At 44.1% G+C, this 22,005-nt stretch overlaps 1 protein-coding gene across 1 annotated transcript in view; it reads right to left on the reverse strand.

Moving 5' to 3' along the window:
- The window catches only part of LOC107147566 (intelectin-2-like), a 20,397-nt gene extending 10,571 nt beyond the window's left edge, over positions 1-9,826 (reverse strand). Inside the window, 7 exon segments of the mRNA XM_048810180.1 lie at positions 2,324-2,427; positions 5,005-5,125; positions 5,516-5,674; positions 6,436-6,497; positions 6,500-6,682; positions 8,326-8,436; positions 9,754-9,826. Coding sequence (XP_048666137.1) covers positions 2,324-2,427; positions 5,005-5,125; positions 5,516-5,674; positions 6,436-6,497; positions 6,500-6,682; positions 8,326-8,436; positions 9,754-9,811 — 798 coding nt within the window. The 5' untranslated portion in view covers positions 9,812-9,826.
- Between the last annotated feature and the right edge of the window lie 12,179 nt (positions 9,827-22,005).

A 22,005-nucleotide genomic window follows, 5' to 3' on the forward strand; every position in this document is an offset into this window, starting at 1 on the left:
CTCATGATAAGGCTATGATCATACAAGCTCTTGCAGCTTTAGAAAATGGCAACTCGCCTCAAGTCTGGCTTGCGCATCTTAAACAGTAAACCTTTGTCATGGTCGTTGCACCCCAAGTTATTATAACATTGCACTGGGATCGACATGACCTTCCTTGTCATTCTCTTAGTGTTGGAAAGCCCTTGCACTCTGCCGGTCTTACTGCCATTGCACGCAGATGGGTTTCCACACTAGTGCTTTTCTATCGTCTTAAAGTCCATGCCTTTCTTTCAGGGTGCTGTCAACTTGTTTGTCGTTATAGACAGCCACAGTTCAGCCTCAGTTATCCCCCTTCGTCCACCATCGCCACGATACAGGATGCGAGGCAAAGCACTGCACTTGAGTGATCCTTGACGTGGACCTCAAGGAGAGCATGTCCTATTGCATGCGGGTTAGACGCGTCCACTCCCCGCCCCACGAAAAAAGGCATCGGCTGATATGGTCTCGGATCTGGGGAAGGGCCCTCCTTAAGACTGAGCCATACTATGCAGCCACTTCTGCACAGTGGGATAGGACCTCTACTCTCGCCTGTATTGTTTTAAGAAAACAGAAAGGGGGAACTGTGGTGAGCCGCTTCTGCCGTTTATGCAAATTATGGTCACCATTACATGATGGCGCTGGCTCCGCTGTGGTCTGTGACAAACAACTCCTTGTTTGGGAGAGTTGGCGCATGACTCTTCATCACCCTATGAGGAAGCTCCACGTGGCTGCTTTGCATTGGGGCTTGAGATGCTTTATTAAGGCTGGGAGGGGCATCCGAGAGGAAGAAGAAGAACTATCAGGGGCCTGAATAAAAACTGCTGAAAGAAGATTCTTGAGTTGCGTCTTTCTTGCGGGCAAGAAGTCGCGACAAAGATCTTCTCTCAAGAAGGGATTGAAGTTCTCTTAATTTGTCCATTTTGCATTCTAGATATAACATTAAAATGGATCAACTAGCCTACATACTATAAAATTACAAATGATCAGGGAAAGTGCTTCATTTTCATTTGTTATTAGGTCTAATCTCAATCACTCTCATGAAACAAGGCCTTAAGAAATCACCTATTAAGGAAAAGAAATTAAGGAGACCCCCCCCACCCCAACTTAATACAGATAACAAAGAAATCAGGGAGATTTTCGGAAGATCCAAATACATATATTGAAATGTTTTAGAACTTATGCCAGATGTTTGACCTCACCTGGAAAGATATTATGCTGTTACTTAGCTAAACTTTAGCCTCCAATGAGGAGGCCACCCTAAAAGCAGTTTGGGGGAGACCCACATCTTGCCCATGCCCCAACAGCACAAACTCTCAGCTTGAAAGGCTTTCGAGGGTTGTTCCTGAATATAATCGTTACCGTAACTCCAGGTAACAGAATGCTTTACCCCAAAGGCTGAGCATACAGCAATGGTGCACTTGAAACCTCAACCCTTGTTATTGGTCCTAAACAGTACAGGATGCCTGTGCCTAGACAGGAGGTCCTGGAGCCCTGGTGCCTGAAACTCAGCAAGGAGGAATGGAAATCACAGTCTCATTCATCTATATATATTCTCACATAAAGATGAGTACTCCAGATGTTAATATTAAAATTTTACCAGTATTAATGTTATATTTGCAATAGCCTTATGACCTCAACACAGGGAAATATTTCTTTAAGAAAGCAGAAGTTGAGTGGGCACAGTGGCACATGCATATAATTCTAGTTACTCAGGAGGCTGCAACATGAGGATGGCAGGTTCAAGGCCAGCCTCAGCAACTTAGCAAGACCATGTCTCAAAATAAAAAGGGGATGTAGCTCACTGATAGAGCACTCCTGGATACACTCTCCTGTGTAAAATAAAAAGAAAAGGAAAGAAAGAAAGAAAGAAAGGAAGGAAGAAAGAAAGAAAGAAAGCAAGAAAGCCAAAGCATACTAACTATAAACTAAAAATATTGATAAAATGGACCCCATTCAAATTCTGTTCATATGGCACCATTAAAAGAGTAACCAATATATGGAAACTAAAGAGAAAAAGAGAAAAGTGGAGCATCTCATGAAAATAAAAGAAAAGAGGAAGGACCAGGAAAAGGGGAGCAGAGAAAAAGACAAATGAAAAGTGGTCAAATTTTGTCCTGTGCGTGTAGGAATATGTAGCACCAAGGCCAACTGGTAGGTATAAATACTCCAAGAAAAATGGAAAAAGAGAGTAAATGACCAAATGGAGAAGAGAGCAATTTAGATACACATGGCACATCCCACACAGGCCAGCATGCCCCCTGCCGCCCCACGCCTGCGTGCAGGCTGCTGTCTCCCAGAAACTCACGTGCCCCGTGTTGCAGCAAGTGACTCTCATTCCAGCACACAGAGCGTTGGCTGCTTTTTCATTATTAAACACCCTGAACTGGACAAATCCTGCAACAAATTCTCCTGAAAAAGAAGATGCAAAGAAGAGCCGAGTATTAAAAAGAGTGACTAGAACAGGACACAGCGGCGCACATCTGCAATCCCAGCAGCTCAGGAAGTTGAGGCAGGAGGATCCCAAGTTCAACACCAGCACACCAATGTACAGAGACCATCAGTAACTTAGTGAGATCTTACCTCAAAATTAAAAATTAAAAAAAGACTGGACCTGTAGTCCAGTGACAAAGTGCTCCTGGGATCAATTTCCAGTATCAGATAATAATAATAATAACAACAACAACAACAACAACTAGAAGCATTTTCTTTTTTAACCACATGAAGATGCCCTAAGCCAAAAGTTTAGGCTACACCCAAACATCAAAGCCCCACACCCTTTGGCCAGTGGTTGATGCATCCCAGCCCTGACCTCAACCTGAGGGAACCTCTGTCATCTGGAGTAAGAGGCTGGAACTCACAGAAGACTTGTTTTCCTAAAGATTGGGGGAGAAATCAGACTGTTCAGAAAGATCACTAGGCCCATCAGGGTGGTGCAGCCTCTAATGCCAGTGACTCAGGAGGCTAAGGCCTGAGGATCATCAATTCTAAGCCAGCCTCAGCAACTTAGTAAGACACTGACCCAAAATTAAAAAAATTAATAAAATAAAAAGAGATGGGGAGGTAGCTCAGTGGTAGAATACCCTTGGGCTCAATCCCCAGTACCACTAAATAAAGAGAAAATAGAAAGAAAGATCGCTATGTAAAGTTGATCAGGTTAAGCGATTGTCAGATGCAGCCACCTGTTGGTGTTGACACCCATCTCAGCCAGTGACCATGGGCTTGTCTTCCCAGCATCACCTGCCTTCCCACTGTCATTAAAGTCAAAAGCAAACAGTAGGGTGCAGCAACCAGTGTGGCCAAAGTAGAAGGTTCCAGCGAGGGGTGAAGGGAGATAAGAAAAATAAAGACTCACACACACACACATATGATTTTGAAGATAAAGCTGGGGGCGGGTGGAGTGCTGCTCTCTGATGGAGAAGCAGGTCTGAAGAGTTACTCCAGCAATCTCCATTTATATATGTCTCATTATCAGGTTAAAGACTCTGCGTGAATTATTCTTTGTATTCAGGAAAGTTAAAGGACTAGAAACACTTATGCAGCTTTTCCACAGCTGCAATGTGCAATGTTAGGAGCTTTGTGGAGTGCTTGAGAAAGTCTATTTATAAAGGTACTATTAAGAGGACAGGCTCGGGAGTCACAGAGCTGGTGAAAACACTGTGTAGTCAGCAAGACAGTTCCTCTGTTCCCGGGAGCTGGGTGCCTGAGATCATGGTGGAAGCTGATAAGACTCTTATACAGAGCCTCCTCATGCAGGGCATTCCCACAGCAGCTAAGCATCCTGTGCCCTTGTGCAGAAACATTCCAAGGCACCAGGCATGCCACAGTCAGGAAGTCATCAGAGACCCCCAATCTCAGTCACTGCTCTCCCATACTCTGTCACTGCTCTCCACAGTAGGAGAGTGGTAGCTCAGTGGTAGGGCTCTTGCCTAGCATGTGTGAAGCACTGGGCTCAAATCTCAGCACCACATATATAAATAAATAACATGAAGGCCCATTAACAAACATATAAAAAATGTTTAAAAGGCAATAGCTTTTGATTTTCTGATCCAAGACTTAATTTCTGTGGTTTTATGATACTGAAAAAAATGTTTTTTTTTTTTTTTTTGGAGTAGGGGATATCAGGGATTGAACTCAGGAGCACTTATTATGTATTTTATTTAGGGACAGGGTCTCAGTGAGTTGCTTAGTGCCTCACTTTTAAGAAAATTAATGTCTATCCTTCAAAATAAAAATAAATCTTCACTGGATTCAGTGTCGCATGTCTGTAATCCCAGTGGTTCTAAAGGCTGAGGAAGGAGGATCATGAGTTCAAAGTCCGCCTCAGAAAGTTGGCAAGGCCCTAACTCGGTGAAACACTGTCTCTAAATAAAATATTTAAAGGGGCTGGGGGTGTTGCTCAGTGGTTAAGTGCTCCTGCGTTCAATCCCCAGGGCCAAAACAATAAATACATAAATAAAAATAAATCTTCCTCACCACTTTGCTAGTTCTTTCCTGTAAACATTAGCCTTTGCCTTTTCTTAACTATTATAAGAGGCTGCACAGGGAGGTGGTTAGGAAGGCTGGGTTTATGCCCTGTGAAATGGCGAAAATTGTAATCCTAACTGCATAATTTTCTCATGATGTAATGACAAAATCATGTTAAATTCCTAGAAATTAGTCTGACATATTTTAACAGCTCAATCAGTCTATATTAGCTCTTGCTTTTTTTGATGGTGGTACTGGGGATTGAATGCAGGGGTGCTTTGGCACTGAGCCACATCCCCAACCCAATTTATTATTTATGTTGAGACAGGGTCTCATTAGGTTATTGAGGCTGGCCTCAAACTTGCAATCCTCCTGCCTCAAGCCTGCAGAGTAGCTGGGATGACAAGAATGCACCTCTTACCCTGTCTAGAAGTTCTTTATTATTGTTATTTACCCTCTTTCCCTCTTTTACCAGGAGTTCAAGAAAGGACTTCTGATTGGACTTTGGGAGCAAACACTCACTTTGACCATTAGGTGAGTAGTAAGATGCGGTTTTCTGAGCATCACCAAAGTCGTAGACCACAGGTATTGCTGGGCCATTGTCATTCCAACATTTCCCTAATCCATACTTCACTGGGTATTTCTGCAGGAACCAAAAAGAAAAGTTTTGTAAGGACAGTAGATAAGCCACCATTTTGGACAGGAAAGGGATCCCCTCCAGTCAACTGTCATTATTCAGAAACCAGTCTTAATAATGACGACTCCTTCTCCCCATAGCAGGATCTCCCCAAGAGTCCCAAGTCCTCTGTGTCTCTTCCTCTCTCTTCCCACTCTGCTCTCCCTTAGGCCTCTTCCCTTGCCTGGCTCAGAGTTTCTGGGAGAAGCATGACATTGCACTGAACTCTTTAAAATATCACTCAAATAGAAGTGGCTTTGATTTTTCCAGCCACTCACTCAGGACATGGTTCCAGAGAGCTGATTTGTCCCCCAACCCCAAACACTTAAGTGCTCCCCAGCCAGCAGCCCTGTGTACCTGGTAGAGGCCAAACAGATTGTGTCCCAAATGCTTGAAGAAGCCAGTTGTGGTGCGGTACCTCAGCAGAGAGCTGTTCCGCCAGTTCTTCATGGGGCTATTGTTGGGCACATGCCAGATGCCCAGGTCCGCAGCCTGGATGTCATAGTAGCCAAGGTTCTGGAAAGCAACCAACACTGACACTGACCAGCCCAGAATGTCCCACAGGAGCAAAAGACACACATGGGATCCCTCAGCTGAGCTGACAGCTCTGGGCTCCAGGTGGACAGATGGCCAGCTGTGCTCACACACACCCACTTTCAGCAGATCATGCCCCCACAACCACCCCGCTGCCTAATGACCTTGTGGGAGGAAGCTGGGATATCGCCATCTATTCAAGCTGGTGACCCATGCTGGATTCACAGCATCTGAGTATTTTAATAACTTAAGAAAATGACAAAAAAAGCATGCAAACACACAGATGTACTTTTTCAAAATCAGGGGGTGGCTCTGTGACCTTAGGGGTCCATGGAAAGACAGAGAGCCACTGGAAGTCTTTATTCTTATATAGGGGACACACAAGGGGAGATTCCATGGAACATTCTATCCCAAAAAGGGCAAAGGGGTAGGATTAGAAAGGAAGAGGAGAGTGTAACTCGACCTCATGAGGTGACACCAACTCCTGAAGCCACACCTTCCTTATCCCAATGGAGGTAAAGCCCAATGTATTGCGGGGTGCAATAACTGTTCAGTACCCCTTTACTCAGGACTTAAGGGTGTGCACACAGCTTCTGTTCAGAGAGGCTCCCAACACTGGGATGCAAGACATTAATTATTTCTCTTCTGCTCCAGCCCCATGTCTGCAGCCCCCCTCCCAACCTCCCTCCTGCATGCTGTGCCCAGCCACACTCAGGTCCTCACCCTTTCCCAGTGGCACCCACCTTGTAGTCGTCACTGGTGGCCGCCTCTGCAGACCTGAAAGTGTTGTAATTGGCCCAGTTGCGTCCCCCTCTGGGTAGTCTGCTCTGTTGCCCTGCTGGCTGGACCACCGATCGCCCACCGTGCACTTCCCAGCCATGTTGTTCTCGTGCACACTGGCCACCAGGGTCCAGCCACCACCCGCAGAGGTCATGTCACAGAAGGTCTGGTAGACGGCACCATTCTTGGCCCGGAGGAGATACAGGCCATCTGTGGAGAGAACCAGCCCTGAGCCTCCCTGTCTGCGAGCTCCTGGTCCATCTCAGCCCTAAGACCAGAATGCCCTGGGAAGCTAAAAGTGTATTCTGAAGGTTCTCACACTGTTCACTTATCTCCATGGGGAGAATAAGAATCCTCCATGGGTATCTCGTGTTTCTTCCCTTCTAAAGCAGAGGTGTTGACCACCATTGTTCTGTATTATCTTCTCAAAGAATTTATAAATCACATAGAGAAAAATGGTTCCTTCATTTAGAGAGTGCCTCCCTCTGGACAGGAGAGGCCAGAAATCCTCATGAAGCCTCATCTCAGCAGAGATCAGAATGAGGCCCCTGGACTTCTCAGAGCAAATGGCTTCTGCTCTTTATGTAGGACTCAGATTCCCCAAGTTCAGAGTGGGTCTCTTCTCCACAACCTGCAGGAGGCTAGTCGCTGTGAGCACCTGGCACATTTCTCCCTTGGCCCCAGAGGCAGCTCACTTAGATCTTACCAGAAAGCCCATGATTCCCCCCAAACCATGGCAACTTGGGAAGCTTGTGAGGGGCTCCTACGTGGTCATTCCTCCCTACCCCCCTGACTTCCATGGAAGCTGTCGCTGCTCAGCCGTCAGGACAGTTCTCATTGCCTCCCAGACTCTGAGGAGATCTGAGGCTTTCTGCTTCATCTTACCTGTGCCCCTTAGGGTTCCGTCACAGCCCATGAGATTGCTTAGCTGCAACACAGATTGGCTCCTCAGCAACAGAGCACCCTGTGACCCACGTCACATCGTCAACCGGCCCTTTCTCTTCGGCCCACAGGACAAGGAATCAGAAAAGCTGACACCTTTGCTAATCTTGATCTTGCTGTTTCTGTAAGAAACTACCTGACTCTACAAAGAGCTCATTTCGTTTGCTTTTTCTTTCTTATTTGGGCCTTGAACTTGTGATTCTCCCTCCTCAGCCTCCCATGTCACTGGGGTTATAGGCATGTGCCACCGCCACCAGCTTGTTTCTTTACTGGCCACATTTGTCAGCCTGCTTGACAAACTAACTACACGTAGAGATGTCACCTGGCCAGGCACAAGAAGATATTGATGCTCTGGCTTCTGCTTTGATGGACTAAGGAAGTTCTGTGTCTCAGCTTCTGGAATCTCACGCTTTGTGCCGTCATCCCTGAACCTGCAGCAGACTAACTCTATGGTTTACAAGTAGAGGAGGATCTTAGGTCATCACAGTTCTTGCCACCACCCAAGATCACTGGCAAACTGCATGTTCCCTGTGTTCAGAAGATCATGTGCTGCATGGAACACAAATACCTCAAATTCCCACCAGAGTCTGGTCACAGTGGTGCACACCTATAATCTCAGCTATTCCAGAGGCTGAGGCAGGAGGATCACAAGTTCAAGGCTAGCTTGGGCAACTTAGTGAGACCCTGTCTCAAAATAGAAGAAACTAAAAAAGCTGGATTTTTAGCTCAGTAGTAAGAGTGCCTCTGGGCTCAATCCCCAGTGCAGAAAGGAAGAAAGACCCACTGGAAACCTCTTTGGAGTGAAAAATGGAGCCAGAAAAGATTCTGTTCCTCTTGATTTCCATGACTAGGCTGTGTTGCACTAAAAAAGGCTCTTCAAACAGAGAATGCTGGGTTGGTTCATTACTTACCTCTTGCTTTCTGGCAAGTTTCTTTGATTTCCTTGCAGCTTCTAGGCAGGGAAGAAAAGGAAGAGGCACATTCTTCGTCCTCCCAGAACATCTCAGGAGAATGGGTCACTGCTAGAGAACGTGAGAACAGTTCTCATTAACAGGTCTGGTACCACTGAGACCGTCCTTACCGGACATTAGTTTCCACCCCAGCCCACTGCATCAGCTCGTCACTGTTCTGAAATTCCAAGAAGTCAGGGACTCCCTCTGCTAAGACTGTCTGATCCAAAAGCTAGCACAGGCTGAAGAGTCGGAGTCTTCTACTCAACCAACTTTACTTAAATCCTTACTGTGTGCACCCCCCAGACACTGGGCACTCAAAGACAACTTGGCACACTTCTTCAAGAGATTGCATCCTAGAGGGAGGAAGGACACCAAGAGGGAACCCAACTGAAACTGAGTAAGGAGAGGCCCACCTGTGGGGACAGGAAAAAGACAACTTGCTGAGAAAGACCAGAAGTCACTCAGAGCAGGTTGATTCTTATAGAATGAATAGGAACTGGCTATGAGACAGGAAGGAAAGGGGAGAGAACACTGCAGAAGGCATGCAAAATAGCATGAGGGGATGACCAAGCAGAGACCCATCTGCTGAAACCACAGGTCAGTGGCCTCCTTGGCTGGACCATAAGATGTGATGGGGTTGAAAACTAAAGCTGAGAAATTAGCAGAGACCAGTGGGGAAAGGGCCTTGTTTATTGCTCTAAAAGCACAGAAATGAAGTCAAGCATGGTGGCTCCCACCCGTAATCCCAGTCACTCAGGAGGCTGAGGCAGGAAAATCATAAGTTTGAGGCCAGCCTCAGAAACTTAATGAGACCCTGTCTCAAGATGAAAAATTACAAAAATGGCTTGAGATGCGCTCAGTGGTAAAGCATCCCTGAGTTCCATTCCCAGTTCCACAAAAGAATAAAAAATGTCATCAATAAACTCTTCTTACTTGTGGACGGCAAATGAAATAGTGTCTGAAAAATGTGCCTTTTCACTTGACGATGGAATGAACTGAAATAAACAATAGACCAAATAACACTGGAACACATCACCATCGTGTCTGTCATGAGAAATGGAACAGGAAGGATGGAAGTTAGAGGAAGATTCCTGACACCTCGGGCTACCAGCTCCCTCTATAGATCCAAGGCCAAGGCCACAGGAGCCAGAGCAGCTGGGAGAGGACAGTCTCTGTCTCTGCCCTGACCTCCTTGCAGCCAGACCCAGGAGAAGCCAGAAACCTGCCCAAGTCCACTTCTCAAGCTGGCAGCCACAGGTGTGTTCCGTGCGCCTCCACGACTCCTCTTCTGGCCCAGGGCTTTAAAACCCAGCCCAGCTCTACTCCCTGTGCTGCGAGGCGCCCCAGAGGGGACAGAGGGAACTGATGCTCCTTGGAGTGATTTACCTGCGCTGCACCATTCGGTGGCCACAGAGAGAAACAAAAGGAAGCAGAGTCTGGCCATTGTCCTGAAACGAGAAACAAGAGGCCAGGATCTCTGACTGGGCCGCCTTTGTCTTCCTCCCATTCTTCCTCCCTGACTTTGCTGAGTCAGGAAATCTCCAGTGGAAAGTGATCAACCATCTGGAACTCCTGAAATAGCCTCCATCCCTGTTGACCCCAATAAACACCCAAGGGGCCATGGGCTCCTCCCTCCCTGAGACTGACAGCAGACCTGAGCTGGTGTCCTCACCCTCCCCCACCACCATCCATGGATCTGTCTCACACTCAGAAACATCTTCCTAGCCAGGCACGGCAGCGTGCATCTGTAATGCCAGTGACCTCGGAGGCTGAGGCAGGAGGATCCCAAGTTTGAGGTCAGTCACAGCAACTTACCAAGAGCTTGTCTCAAAATCAAAATTAAAATGGACTGCAGATGTAGCTCTGTGGTAAAGCACCCCTGGATTCAACACCCAGAACCCAAGAAAGAAAAGGACCTTTCCCATCCACCCAAGTAGCTCCCACCTTCCTGCCTCACAGACCACAGAAGCTGAAAGTCCTTCCAGGTGGAGACTCTGCAGAGGGTCCTGATGTGGGTGAGGTGCTGAGCCCTTTATGAGAAGAACCAAACCACACAAGCCCCGCCCAGCCCCAGCTGCTTGCCCCTCCCCCTGACACTCTTCCCTTTGAAGGTACCAAAGCTTTATTCTCTGGAAATGAGATGAGATGGGGGATGGCTGGAGGAGCAGGGAGCTGTGCTCTTAGTCACACAGGTGACACTTACCATCTGGCAGGGGAGTCCTGCTTTGTCAGGCACACCAGAAGGTGTGTCACCAGACTCTTGGGGTACATCAGACCTCACAGTCCTTCCCTGTCTCACGCCCTCCCACCTCAATCTGATGCCCCAGCACCCCAGACACATATTATCCTTCAAGGCTCTCCTTGAGCTTCTCTGAGACCTCTCCCCTGAACTCCCACCAGACAAAGCTGATGGCTTCCTCCTTGTCCTCCCACTCTGCATTGTCCAAACACTAATTTATCACACAGATATCACAACAATTCCATTGTTTAGAAATTATTTAAAATTTAAAAATGTTGAAAAAATTAAAATAATACAAAACACATATACATCCTTTACCTAGATTCACCTATTCTCAATATTTTACCCATTTGCTTATCATTTATTTATTCTCTTTCCATACACATACACATGCATGTGCACACACTCACTTTTTTTGTCTGAACCATCTCACAGTAAATTACGTACAACATGGACCTATAGCTCTAGATAAATATGTCGTTTAACATGAGCATTTAGCCCTAAATACATGTCTTCTAATAGTACAATAATTCTCACATACAACCACAATACAACTAACACTTTCATAGCATTGATTTTTTTTGTTTTGTTTTGTTTTGTTTTGTACCAAGGATTGATCCCAGGGGTGCTTAACCACTGAGCCACATCCCCAGTCCCCTTTCATTTTTTATTTTGACACAGGGTCTTGCTACGTTGCTGATGCTGGTCTTGAACTTGCAATCCTCCTGAGTTGCTGGGATGACAGATGTGCACCACCACGCCCCATGTATCATTAATTCTTCAGCATAACTGATATTTCTCTGGGGTACAACAGCCCAGAGGTTATGCGGGCTTTGTAATGGCACTCAAAGTTCTCCGGCTTTCATCCCCTCCCATTCTAAGGAGACTCCTGGTCCTCTTTGAAACCCATAATTCCCAGGGGATGTGGGCTAACAAACAAGAAGTCTCCGTTCTACACAAACCCCAGCCCCCCTGAGTCCTCTCAGTGCTGCTCACTCTGAGTCCTCTCAGTGCTGCTCACTCTGAGGCCCCAGCTGACCACTGACGGTGTGACATGGTGTCCTGCTGCCTCTGATGCTGAGCCTGGAGTGGGGGAACGTTGCTGCTCCTCAGACACTGCTTCCTCTTCAGCACCAGCATGTCTCATTGTCATCCCAGGCACAGGAGCCACCCACCTTTGGTCAGTGCTGGGGGAGCAAACCGGCCGCTCTGTCCATGGCACCAAAGCAGGACTTGCTGTGCATCTGGGTGACCTCAGGGAAACTGTGTTTTTCAGTGTTTCTTGAATATTGCTCTCTCTTGGACCCAGATAGGAGTCAAAGGAGGTGAGGATATGTGGGGACAAGTGCAGAGAGTACTGCGTATGTAGCACATGTTAGGGGCGCCTGAGTGGCAGGCCACTCCCCTTGTGCTAGGCATGTGAGTGCAGGCTGCTTAACCCCTAGGCACAGCGCCCTGAGCGTGAGGCTGTGCTGCAGCCAGACTGAGGCATGAGGCCATGTGTTGCAGTCCCTGGCTTGCTCCATGGCCGGCTCCTCCATTGCTTGCCCCAAGGACAGTTGGCCAGAAATTCTATTGGTGGCTGCCTGTAACCTGCTTAGCTACTGCCCTAGTGTATACACATGGTAACTGCAAAATAAATCAGACCTGCTTCCTGCTTGGTCTCTGGAGGTCTTGATTCATGACTCCAGAGCCACACTCTGCTCTACCCAGTTCCATGGACCTCCTCGCTGGATGAAAAGAGCCCATGTAAGGATAGAGGACATGGCTCTGGTTTGATCCCCAGCATTGAAAAAAAAATCATTAGTTTGATGAAAGAAACTGACTATGACTGGTACTAAAACATACACCAATGTTACATATGGTTAATCCAAAAAAGTTTCTTTTCTGTTTTGTGTGTGTGTGTGTGTGTGTGTGTGTGTATGTGTTCAGTATTGAACCCAGGGGTTCTCTACCTCTGAACTGCATCCCCAACATTTGTTTGTTTGTTTGTTTGTTTTCAGGCAGGTTCTCACTAAGTGGTCCAGACTGGCCTCAAACTTGCAATCTTCCTGCCTCAGCCTCTCGAGTCACTGGGATTACAAGTATGCACCACCACACTAGCTCAATAAATTTCTCAAAAGAATACTGTACAATGAAAAATGTAAAACTCCTGGTAGGGGTGTGACTCGGAGGCAGAGTATGTGATTAGCACATGTGAGGCTGTGGGTTTAATCCCCAGTAACAAAAAAATTAAAACAAAAATTTAAGCCAGGAGTAATGGTGCCCTGCCTGTAATCCCAGTGATTTAGGAGGCTGAGACAGGAGAATTACAACTTCAAGGCCAGCAATTTAGTGAGATCTTATCTCAAATTTTTTTAAAAAGCTGGGTGAGGGGATGGCTAGGGATGTGACTAAGTGGTAAGCCACTTGTCTAGCATGCATGAAACCCTGGTTTCAATCATTAGTACTGCAAAAAAAAAAAAAAAAAGAAATTAAATTTTTCTCCGCTTTGCTCCATTACCCCACGCCATGCTTCCACCATCGGATACTCAGGTAATGTTCTAATACACACAACAACCAGGTGTTTCCCACTGCTTTCAGGAGACAACGGAAGGGGCAAAACAATCCAGAGAAAAACTCCAGGAGCCACAGTCAGATGGTAAGGAGCAGAGGAGGCCAGGACGGTGGCACACACTGTGATCCCATCACCTGGGGAGCTGAGGAAGGAGAATGGCAAGTTCATGGCCAGTCCTGGCAACTCAGCAAGGTCCCACCCTCAAGACAAAAAATAGAAGGGGCCTGGAATGTAGCTCGGTGGAACACAGCTGGGTTCCATCCCCAGGACCCACCCCCAAAATGAAGTAGGTGAGAACCAAGGTCCTGACTGAAAGGCAGATTCCCAGGAGAGACCCAGGCCTCCTCGGGACTCCTCGGTCACCCTGGGGACGGTGCTGGTGGATTTCCAGCACCAGAACCAGCCATGCCCAGGAAATGTGAGTCCAGGAGCCTGGAAGAGAGAAGAGCTCACCCTAGACCATGGGCTTACAGATGTTCCTTATCCACTTAGTACATTTCTTTGTAAAACCTAGAATTTTTCAATTTCATTTTTAAATATCTCTGGAGTTAATTTTCTTGTATGATGTGAGGTGAAGATCTAAACTGATGTTTTTCTACTTTCAAATTTCTTTTCCCAGTGTTATTTGTGAATTTTTTTTCTATCATAGTTAATGCTTTCATAGGCATTAAATACAGTCCTAGGGTCATTTTAATTGTTTTTACACTGGTTCTATGCTGTTTAAATTATTACACCTTAATAATATATTTTGATACTAAGAAAGGCTAATATCCACATTCACATGTACATAGAATTTATGATGTAAAATCTTATTAAATGTTTACTTGCTATTCTTCTCTGTATATTTATTTCCAAATAACTTTAGAAATCAATCAAAAATTCCTCTTTACCCCACTATTCAAAGACAACTCCCATTAACTTCTAATCACATATGTATAAAGAGGGCTCTGGGTATAGCTCAAGGGTAGAAAACTTGCCTAACTTGCACAAGGTCCTAGGTTCAATTCCCAGCACCACAAATAAATGAACAAACAGAAAGAAGAGTACCTATATCCTGAGTTGGCTATTTATTTACTTTCACAAAACTGCCAAGCATTTAATATTTATCAAATATTCTTTGAAAACAAGATTTTTAATCACCAAATATTCAGTTGCATTAACTTTTTTAGTAACTTAATTGTCTCATTGTTGAACTGTTAAGCTATTTCCAAGTTTTTACTATAATAAACAACAAACATTGCACTAAACATTCTTATACATATATCTTTATTTACACATACAATTATTTCCCAGACGTAAATTTCTAGAAGTGAATTTTCTGGAAAAAATAGTATGAACACTTTTTGAAGTCATCTTTATTTTTCTGATAACTTGTGCCAATTTTTCTTCCACTAGAAATGAACAAAGGCCAGTGTTAGTGTATCAAGGATATATTTTGATGAAAAGACTAGAAAACCTTTTCATAGTAGATTAACTAGGTAAGGGGATTATTTGTCACAAAACAAAAATACCAAGTGTAGGTCAGGCAGGACTGGTGTGGGAATTAACAATGTTAAAAAGATATTTGTCTACTTTGATCTTACTCCTTCGCCATCCTTTGTACATGATTTTTCGCTTCCTGATCACAGGATAACTATGGTCTCTCCAGGCATTATGTTTGTATTCCAGGAAGACTAGGAATATTAATATTTTGCTACCAACATTAGAAGAAAGGAAGGGAAAATGGAGGTTTGAATGATGAGCTGAGTTTATAGCCAGAAATTATAATTTACTGATTTTTGTTCACTTTCAATTTTTTTAAAAGCCAACTTATAATTTGCACTTCTTTGTTTATTAATGAAGTTGAATATTGGTAACTATTTTTGGCCAGAGGAGGGTAATGAGGATTGAACCCAATGGTGCTATACCACTGAGCTACATCCCCAGCCCTTTTTATTTTTTACTTTAAGACAAGGTCTCACCAAGTGACTTGGGCCTCACTACAGTGCTGAGATTGGCCTTGAACTCACCATCCTCTTGCCCCAGCCTCCCAAGCTTCTGGGATTACAGGCACATGCCACTGTACCCACCTTCACATGTTGATCCTAATATGAACCTTGTTTTTTCTATTTATTTACATCTCTATTTATAGATCTTTTTCTTTATATGGTTTAGACCTATAATCTTTGTGTGTATGTGTTTCTAATTTCCTCATTGGAGAGATCATCTTGAGCAGATATCACAATTTTTCTTTGCAAAGAATCAGACAACAAATACTGCAGACTTTTTGACCACATAAATCTTTCTTGCATACTCTTTACTTTTTTGATTTGTCTATTTGCTCTCTTGCTTGCTTATTTTTAACAACCTCTGAACATGTAAAGATCATTCTTAGCTCGATGACCATACAAAACCAGGCCATGAGCCACATTTGCCAAACCCTGATCTTGAACAGATTGTGACCTTCATGTTATTCCCCTCTGTTTTCCCACCCTCCTACTTCCTCCTGAAATTTAGCATATGACCTGGTCTGCAGTGGATTCTCAGTATAATTTTTTTAAAAGAATGAATCTGATCTCTGCTTGCTAAATTAGTATTCTCCCTACTGAGGCTTAAATATTGTGTAAAAAAAATAATCCTCCATTGATAGCATTCCAATTGTCTGGTATGAGAAATGCAAAATTCTTGGGAGACACCCACACCGTTTCAGTGGCCATTCCTACTGAGATAGATAGCTGGGGACACTGGAGGTCAAGTAGACGCTGGGTGCTTAAAATATACCCACCTTGTCTCCAGAGGAAACAGAGAGAAGTAAGGAAAACAAAAGTTACCCTCACAGGGCTGGGGATATAACTAGGTGGGAGAGCCCTTGCTGAGAATGCACAAGGCCCTGGTTCAATCTCCAGCACCAAAGGAAGAAAAAAGAATTCCCCTCACCTAGAATCCTCCCTATCATCTTCTTATAGTAATCGCCCTCCATCTGCCCAAAAACCCATAAGGGAAGAGCCTGTCCCTTTAAATTACCTTGGTTTTCTCACAGGTAAGTTAGAAATAAGAATTCAGGTTCACAATTCTTTATCCAAAACTCAGCACCAGCTGAATATTAGAAAATTTAAGGATTTTCAGAAGAGTTAGGTTGAGACAAGCATGGTGGTACGCACCTGTAATCTCAGTGACTCTAGAGGCAAGGCAGGAGGATCACAAATTGGAGGCTGTCCTAGGCAACTTAGTGAGACCCTGTTCCAAAATAAAAAGGGATGGGGGTGTAGCTCAATGGTAAAGTGCCCCTAAGATCAATTCTTAGTATCAAAAGCAAAACAAAAGAAAAAGGAAAAAATGAAAGAAATCGGTCAAACATACCATATATAGCCTAACATCTCTAATAGAATCTCTAGTAGCCCTCATAATTGAATCTGGTACTCATTTTTTAGAATTATGGATTAGGAATTATAGATTTGTACTGACCTGATAAGACTGATAAAGGATTCAAAATGAGATAAGAAATGGTCATGCCCTTTGCACAGAACAAAACACAGAGAAAACATTAGATCATATCAAATTCTTTGTAAGTGTTGGGCTGGCTCACCATCTGCTGCCTAATACCTGCTCCCCAGATAGTGTGGCATCAAAGGAAAGTCAAAGCAAGCCCTCCTGAATATGCCTTTTGTGTCGAGTGGCTGGTGGAGTTGACAGGATGAGGTGCTGGGTGACAGTAAGGTCAGGGGCAACCACCACTGTCCCCAAGGTCTATTCTTCATGTCACAAAAAAAAAAAAATACACTGTTTCTGGCAGTCACCAGTTAGTTGGTCCTTTAAATTTGTAAGATTGATGCCGTCCCATGACTATAAATTATCAGGATGATGCCAGTCCAAATGTCTAGATATTTCTCTAGTAATAAAACCCAATTTTTAACAGGACTCAAATTTCCTTAGTTATTCTGCAATATAAAGTCTTCTAGCCAGGCACAGCTGTGAACGCCTGTAATCCCAGCAACTCCAGAGGCTGAGGTTGGAAGATCACACAAATTACAAGTTCCAGGAAAGCCTCAGTGACTTAGCAAGACCTTGCCTCAAAACAAAAAAATGAAAAGTACTGGGGATGAAGCTCAGTGGTAGAGCACCCCTAGTTCAATCTCTTATACCACAAACATTTTTTTTAAATTAAATTAAAAGAGAAAATAACATCTTCAAAAACTAAAGTGATAACAACTGCATAAAAAATAAGTAAAAAAATTATTAAAGCATGGAAAAAAGTTCCAAGTGTGCATATTTATTATCAAATGTTTCAATACGACTCAGTATTACTGATTGATTTATCTGAGACAAAAACTGGAAACTCATAATTCTTGTACAAATTATAAAGTGTGCCCTGAAAATTCAAGAAATTGAACCCATTCCATGCTCGTTAGAACAAGACTAACCATGAAAATTACTCCATCTCTGATTTTTGTGCATTTCTTTCCATCGGTTGGGCTGGAAAGAGGAGCATTGGGGGAAATACACATACCTCCACCTAACTGATGAACCCAGTCACTTGACTTCTGAAGGTGTCACTATTCTCATCTGGGAAGCAGAAAGAAGGGGTTTGAGGTTTGATAGAACCAAAGAGAGATGAGGAAAACGCAAGAGTGACCTTCAAGGACACACTAGGGAGCCCCGGGGCTGGGCAGCCTGTGGCCTCACTGTTAGCCCAGGAATGCTTGTTACTCTTACCCAACAAACAACATTGTGTATTTGGGAGACACAATCTTCAATTTTTTTTTCCATACTGGGGATTGAACAAACCCCGGGGTGCTCTACCAACAAGACACACCCCAGCCTTTTGAATTTTTTACTTTGAATGAGGGTCTCACTGAGTTGCCAAGACTGGCCCTGAACTTGTGGTCCTCCTGACTCAACCTAAAGAGTAGTTGGAATTACAGGCTTGCACCACAACTCCTAGCTACATTTCCTATTCATTTATTTATTTATTGCACCAGAGATTGTACCCAGGGGCACTTAACCACTAGAGCCACATCCCTATTCCCTTTTATTTTTTTATTTTGAGACAGGATCTAGCTATGTTGCTTAGGCCTTCAATAGGTTGCCGAGGCTGGTGTTGAACTCCCAATTCTCCTGCTTCAGCCTCCTGAGTTGCTTGGATCACAGGTGTGCACCCTCATGCCTGGCCACGTTTTCAATTTTACTCCAAGTTGGAGGAGACTTCTCTCAGCCAAAGATTCTATCCACAGAGTACAGCAGAGCCTACGCCGCCTGGCCAAGTGGCTTGCTACAGCGTCAGGGGTGGAACACACAGCAGAAGCATCCATTCCTGGGCAGAAAGCAAAGGAAGACCCAGATCCAAGGGGTTCCCCTGAGCATGCGCACATGCAAGGATAAAGCAAGACAGCACCCCGCATGGCAAGGAAAGCAGACCCTGGCCATCCCCTTGGGAGAGCGCTGTGTCCTTGGTTGTAAAGTGGGGACACTAAAACCTCTCACAGGGCTATCATGAGGATCAAATGGGGTGGTTTATCTAGAACACTTTGGGAACCATAAAACACTGTACAAACACTAGACATCGTCTTTGACATTGTCTAGAACACACCATCTCTTCCCTGGAGCCTGCTCCCCAGACAATGTGTCATCAAAGGGGATCCTCGGTCAACCCACATTTGACATGAATGAGCCTTGTTGTGTCCAGTGGTCCCCAGGGTTGGGCAGGAGGAAGAAGTGGGGCTGAGAGGGCATCCTCTAGAAGCTGGGCCTGAGGAGGTTCCCCCAGAGGCCTAGGACATCCTTTGATGTTTAAAACAGTCCCTATTTCTAGGAATTGCTTATTGATCCTTGTGGCTACTAGTTAATGCTAGATCTTTACCAAGATTGGGATTGGATGTTGGGCACAGTGGTGCACTCCTGTAACCCCAGCAAGTCAAGAGGCTGTGGCAGGAGGATCACAAACTTGAGACCAGCTTGGGCAATTTAGTGAGGCCCTGTCTCAAAATTTAAAAACTTAAAAGGGCTAGAGATTTAGCTCAGTGGTAAAGTATCCTTGATTTTAACCCCAGTACCCAAAATTGAATGAAGAAATAAATAAGATTGGGATTGGAGTAAAATATTGCAGTGTCTTCCTGGTAATGACAATTTTAAAATTGGACTACAAAAATTATTTGCAAAAGTTCTTTCAATTTAAAAATTTTTTCTCAAAATTGAAATGCTTTTAAAACTGTAAAAAAACAAACAAAAAACTTCAATTGAGCAGCTGGGTGCAGTGGCGCATGCTGTAATCCCAGCAGCTCTGGAGGCTGAGGTAGGAGGATCACAAGTTCAAAGCCAGCCTCCTCAAACTTGGTGAGGCCTTAAGCAACTCAGCAAGACCCTGTCTCTAAATAAAATATATTTTTAAAAAGGGATGGCGATGTGGCTCTATGATAAAGCACCCCTGGGTTCAATCCCTGATGCCAAAAATTATTATAATAATAAATTTTAAAAACTTCAATTGAAGAATGAATTTAACTCCTTTTTTTTAAGTTGGCTGTGACACGTGATTGACACTCCCCCCCCCTTTTTTTTTGGTTGTACATGGACATAATACCTTTATTTATGTTTATGTGGTGCTGAGGTTTGAATCTACTGTCTCACACATGCTAGGCAAGTGCTTTATGACTGAGACACAGCCCCAGCCCATGAATTTAACTTTGAGAAACTTGTATTTATGATTCAAGAACAACAACAACAAAAACTCAACCTTCCATCCTCCTGCCTCAGTTCAAGTTGAATTCAATTAATAAATGGGCAGAGGCCAGGGGGGAGCTCAGTGGTAAGGGCTTCCTAGCATTGTCAAGTGCAAGTGTTGGGTGGAGTGGCGGAAAGCATAGAGCTTATACTGAACTTCAAAGGATAAGTCCTATGATTGATTTGTACATGCTCAAAAAAACATGCAGAGCACTTTTCAGTCTGAGACTTGCTTTCATTGGAATATAGATGACCGGCTATTGGTTCTGCTTGTGCAGATTCAACCAACCTTAGATCCAAAATATTCCCCAAAATGTTGCATTGGTACTGACTATGTACAAATGTTTTCTTTTTTTTCTTTTCACTATTCCTTAACGGGATAACAGGGCTGGGGACATAGCTCAGTGGTAGAGCAGGTCTAGTGTGTGTGAGGCATTTGGGTTCTATCTCCAGCTCCTGCCAAAAGAATACAGTGTAACAACTCTTTACCTAGTGTTTGCACTGTATCAGGAGCTGTAAGCCAGTACATTTAAAGTATATAAGGGGGCTGAGAGGTCAAAGTTCAAAGCCAGCCTGAGCAACTTCATGAGCTACTCAACAATTTAGTGAGAACCTATCTTAAAATAAAATTTTTTAAAAAGAAAAAGGACTGAGATGTATGTAGTTTAGTGGTAAAGCAACCCTGTGTTCAATCCCCAGTACCAAAAAAAAAAACAGTATGCAGGAGGATGTGCACAGGTTATATGCGTGTACTACTCCATTTTATATAAGGCACTTGAGCATCTTCAGATTTGGTCTGGGAACCAGAGAAGGGGGGCATTCTTCAAACCAAGCCCTGGAGGGTTCAAGGGATGACTATATCATTCAGTGGGGAGGTGCTGGAAAAGAAGACTCATAGCCCTTACCTGCCTCAAGTCATTGGAGACCACTTACATTTACCAAAGAACCTGACCATTGTGAATAGCCTGTCTGAATTAGGTCAATTTGTTAAGTCCATTATGTACCTTTAGTAGATCATTATCTAGGAGTCTGAATCACAAACCATGGTTCTCCCTCAAATGTCATTTCAGTGGGTCTCATGGTAAAGGTCACTATTAGGCAGCTGAGACAATATTTTCATTCACTAGTCTGTCCTCATTGCTTAACAGTGTCTGCCATATAGTAGGTGTTCAATAAAATTTGTTAAAGTAATGCTTTAATACGTAAATGTGGAGCTGGGGATGTGGCTTATTGATAAAGTGGTTTAGTAGCATGCACAAGGCCATGGGTCCCAACCCTACCATAAGAAAGAAAAGAAGGAAGGAAAGAAGGAAAGGAAGGGAGGAAGGAAGAAAGGACGGAGAAAGTTCAAGACCAGCCTCCACACTTCAGGGAGACCCTGTCTCAAAATTTAATAAATAAAAAGTTTGGGGATATAACTTAGTAGTAGAGTACACCTGGATTCCATCCACAGTACCAAAAAGATAGGGAGGGACAGAGTATGGTTAACAGAACCCCATTCCTCTAGAATGAGTTAGGTGCATCCTAAATACACCTCTGTCACCAGGTTTAATGAGCTCCATTTAAATAATGGTTCTGTGGGGGTTTTGCTGGCTAGACTTAATTCTGTTGAGTAGGGTCTCCTTCATCTTTGTATTTCCAGCTCACAGCACAGTGTCTAGCCCAGAGCTTCTGTAATCGTGCACCATAGCACCCTGGTCTGGAATAAACAGGCTACAGGTATCCCAGGAGATGCTGACAGTCATAAATGTTTCATAGTGATACATAACCCAAAACTGTTTTCACAGCCATTTTAAATTTTTACTTCAGTTAAAATTATATTGGAGTGACTGACGATGTAGTTCAGTGGTAGAGTGCCTGCCTTAGCATATGTAAGGCCATGGGTTCAATCCCCAGCACTTAGGAGATTAATATATTTGAATGTTATTTGTATGGCACCCTGTGTATAGTTTCTAAATTCAGTACTTATTATCTTAGCAGAAGATAATAAGGCATAACACACAACACCAGAGAACATGTTTTATTGGCTACCCCAAGGAGCACCTCTCCAGGCAAAAATTATCCTTTTTTTGATTCATGATTCAAAGGTCTACAAGCACTGGTCTAGCAGGATTCAGAAAAAAAAAGTGTGAGTTATGAATCAAATCAT

Source organism: Marmota marmota, unplaced genomic scaffold (genome assembly GCF_001458135.2).
Source record: "Marmota marmota marmota unplaced genomic scaffold, marMar, whole genome shotgun sequence".
NCBI classification, from domain to species: Eukaryota; Metazoa; Chordata; class Mammalia; order Rodentia; family Sciuridae; genus Marmota; species Marmota marmota.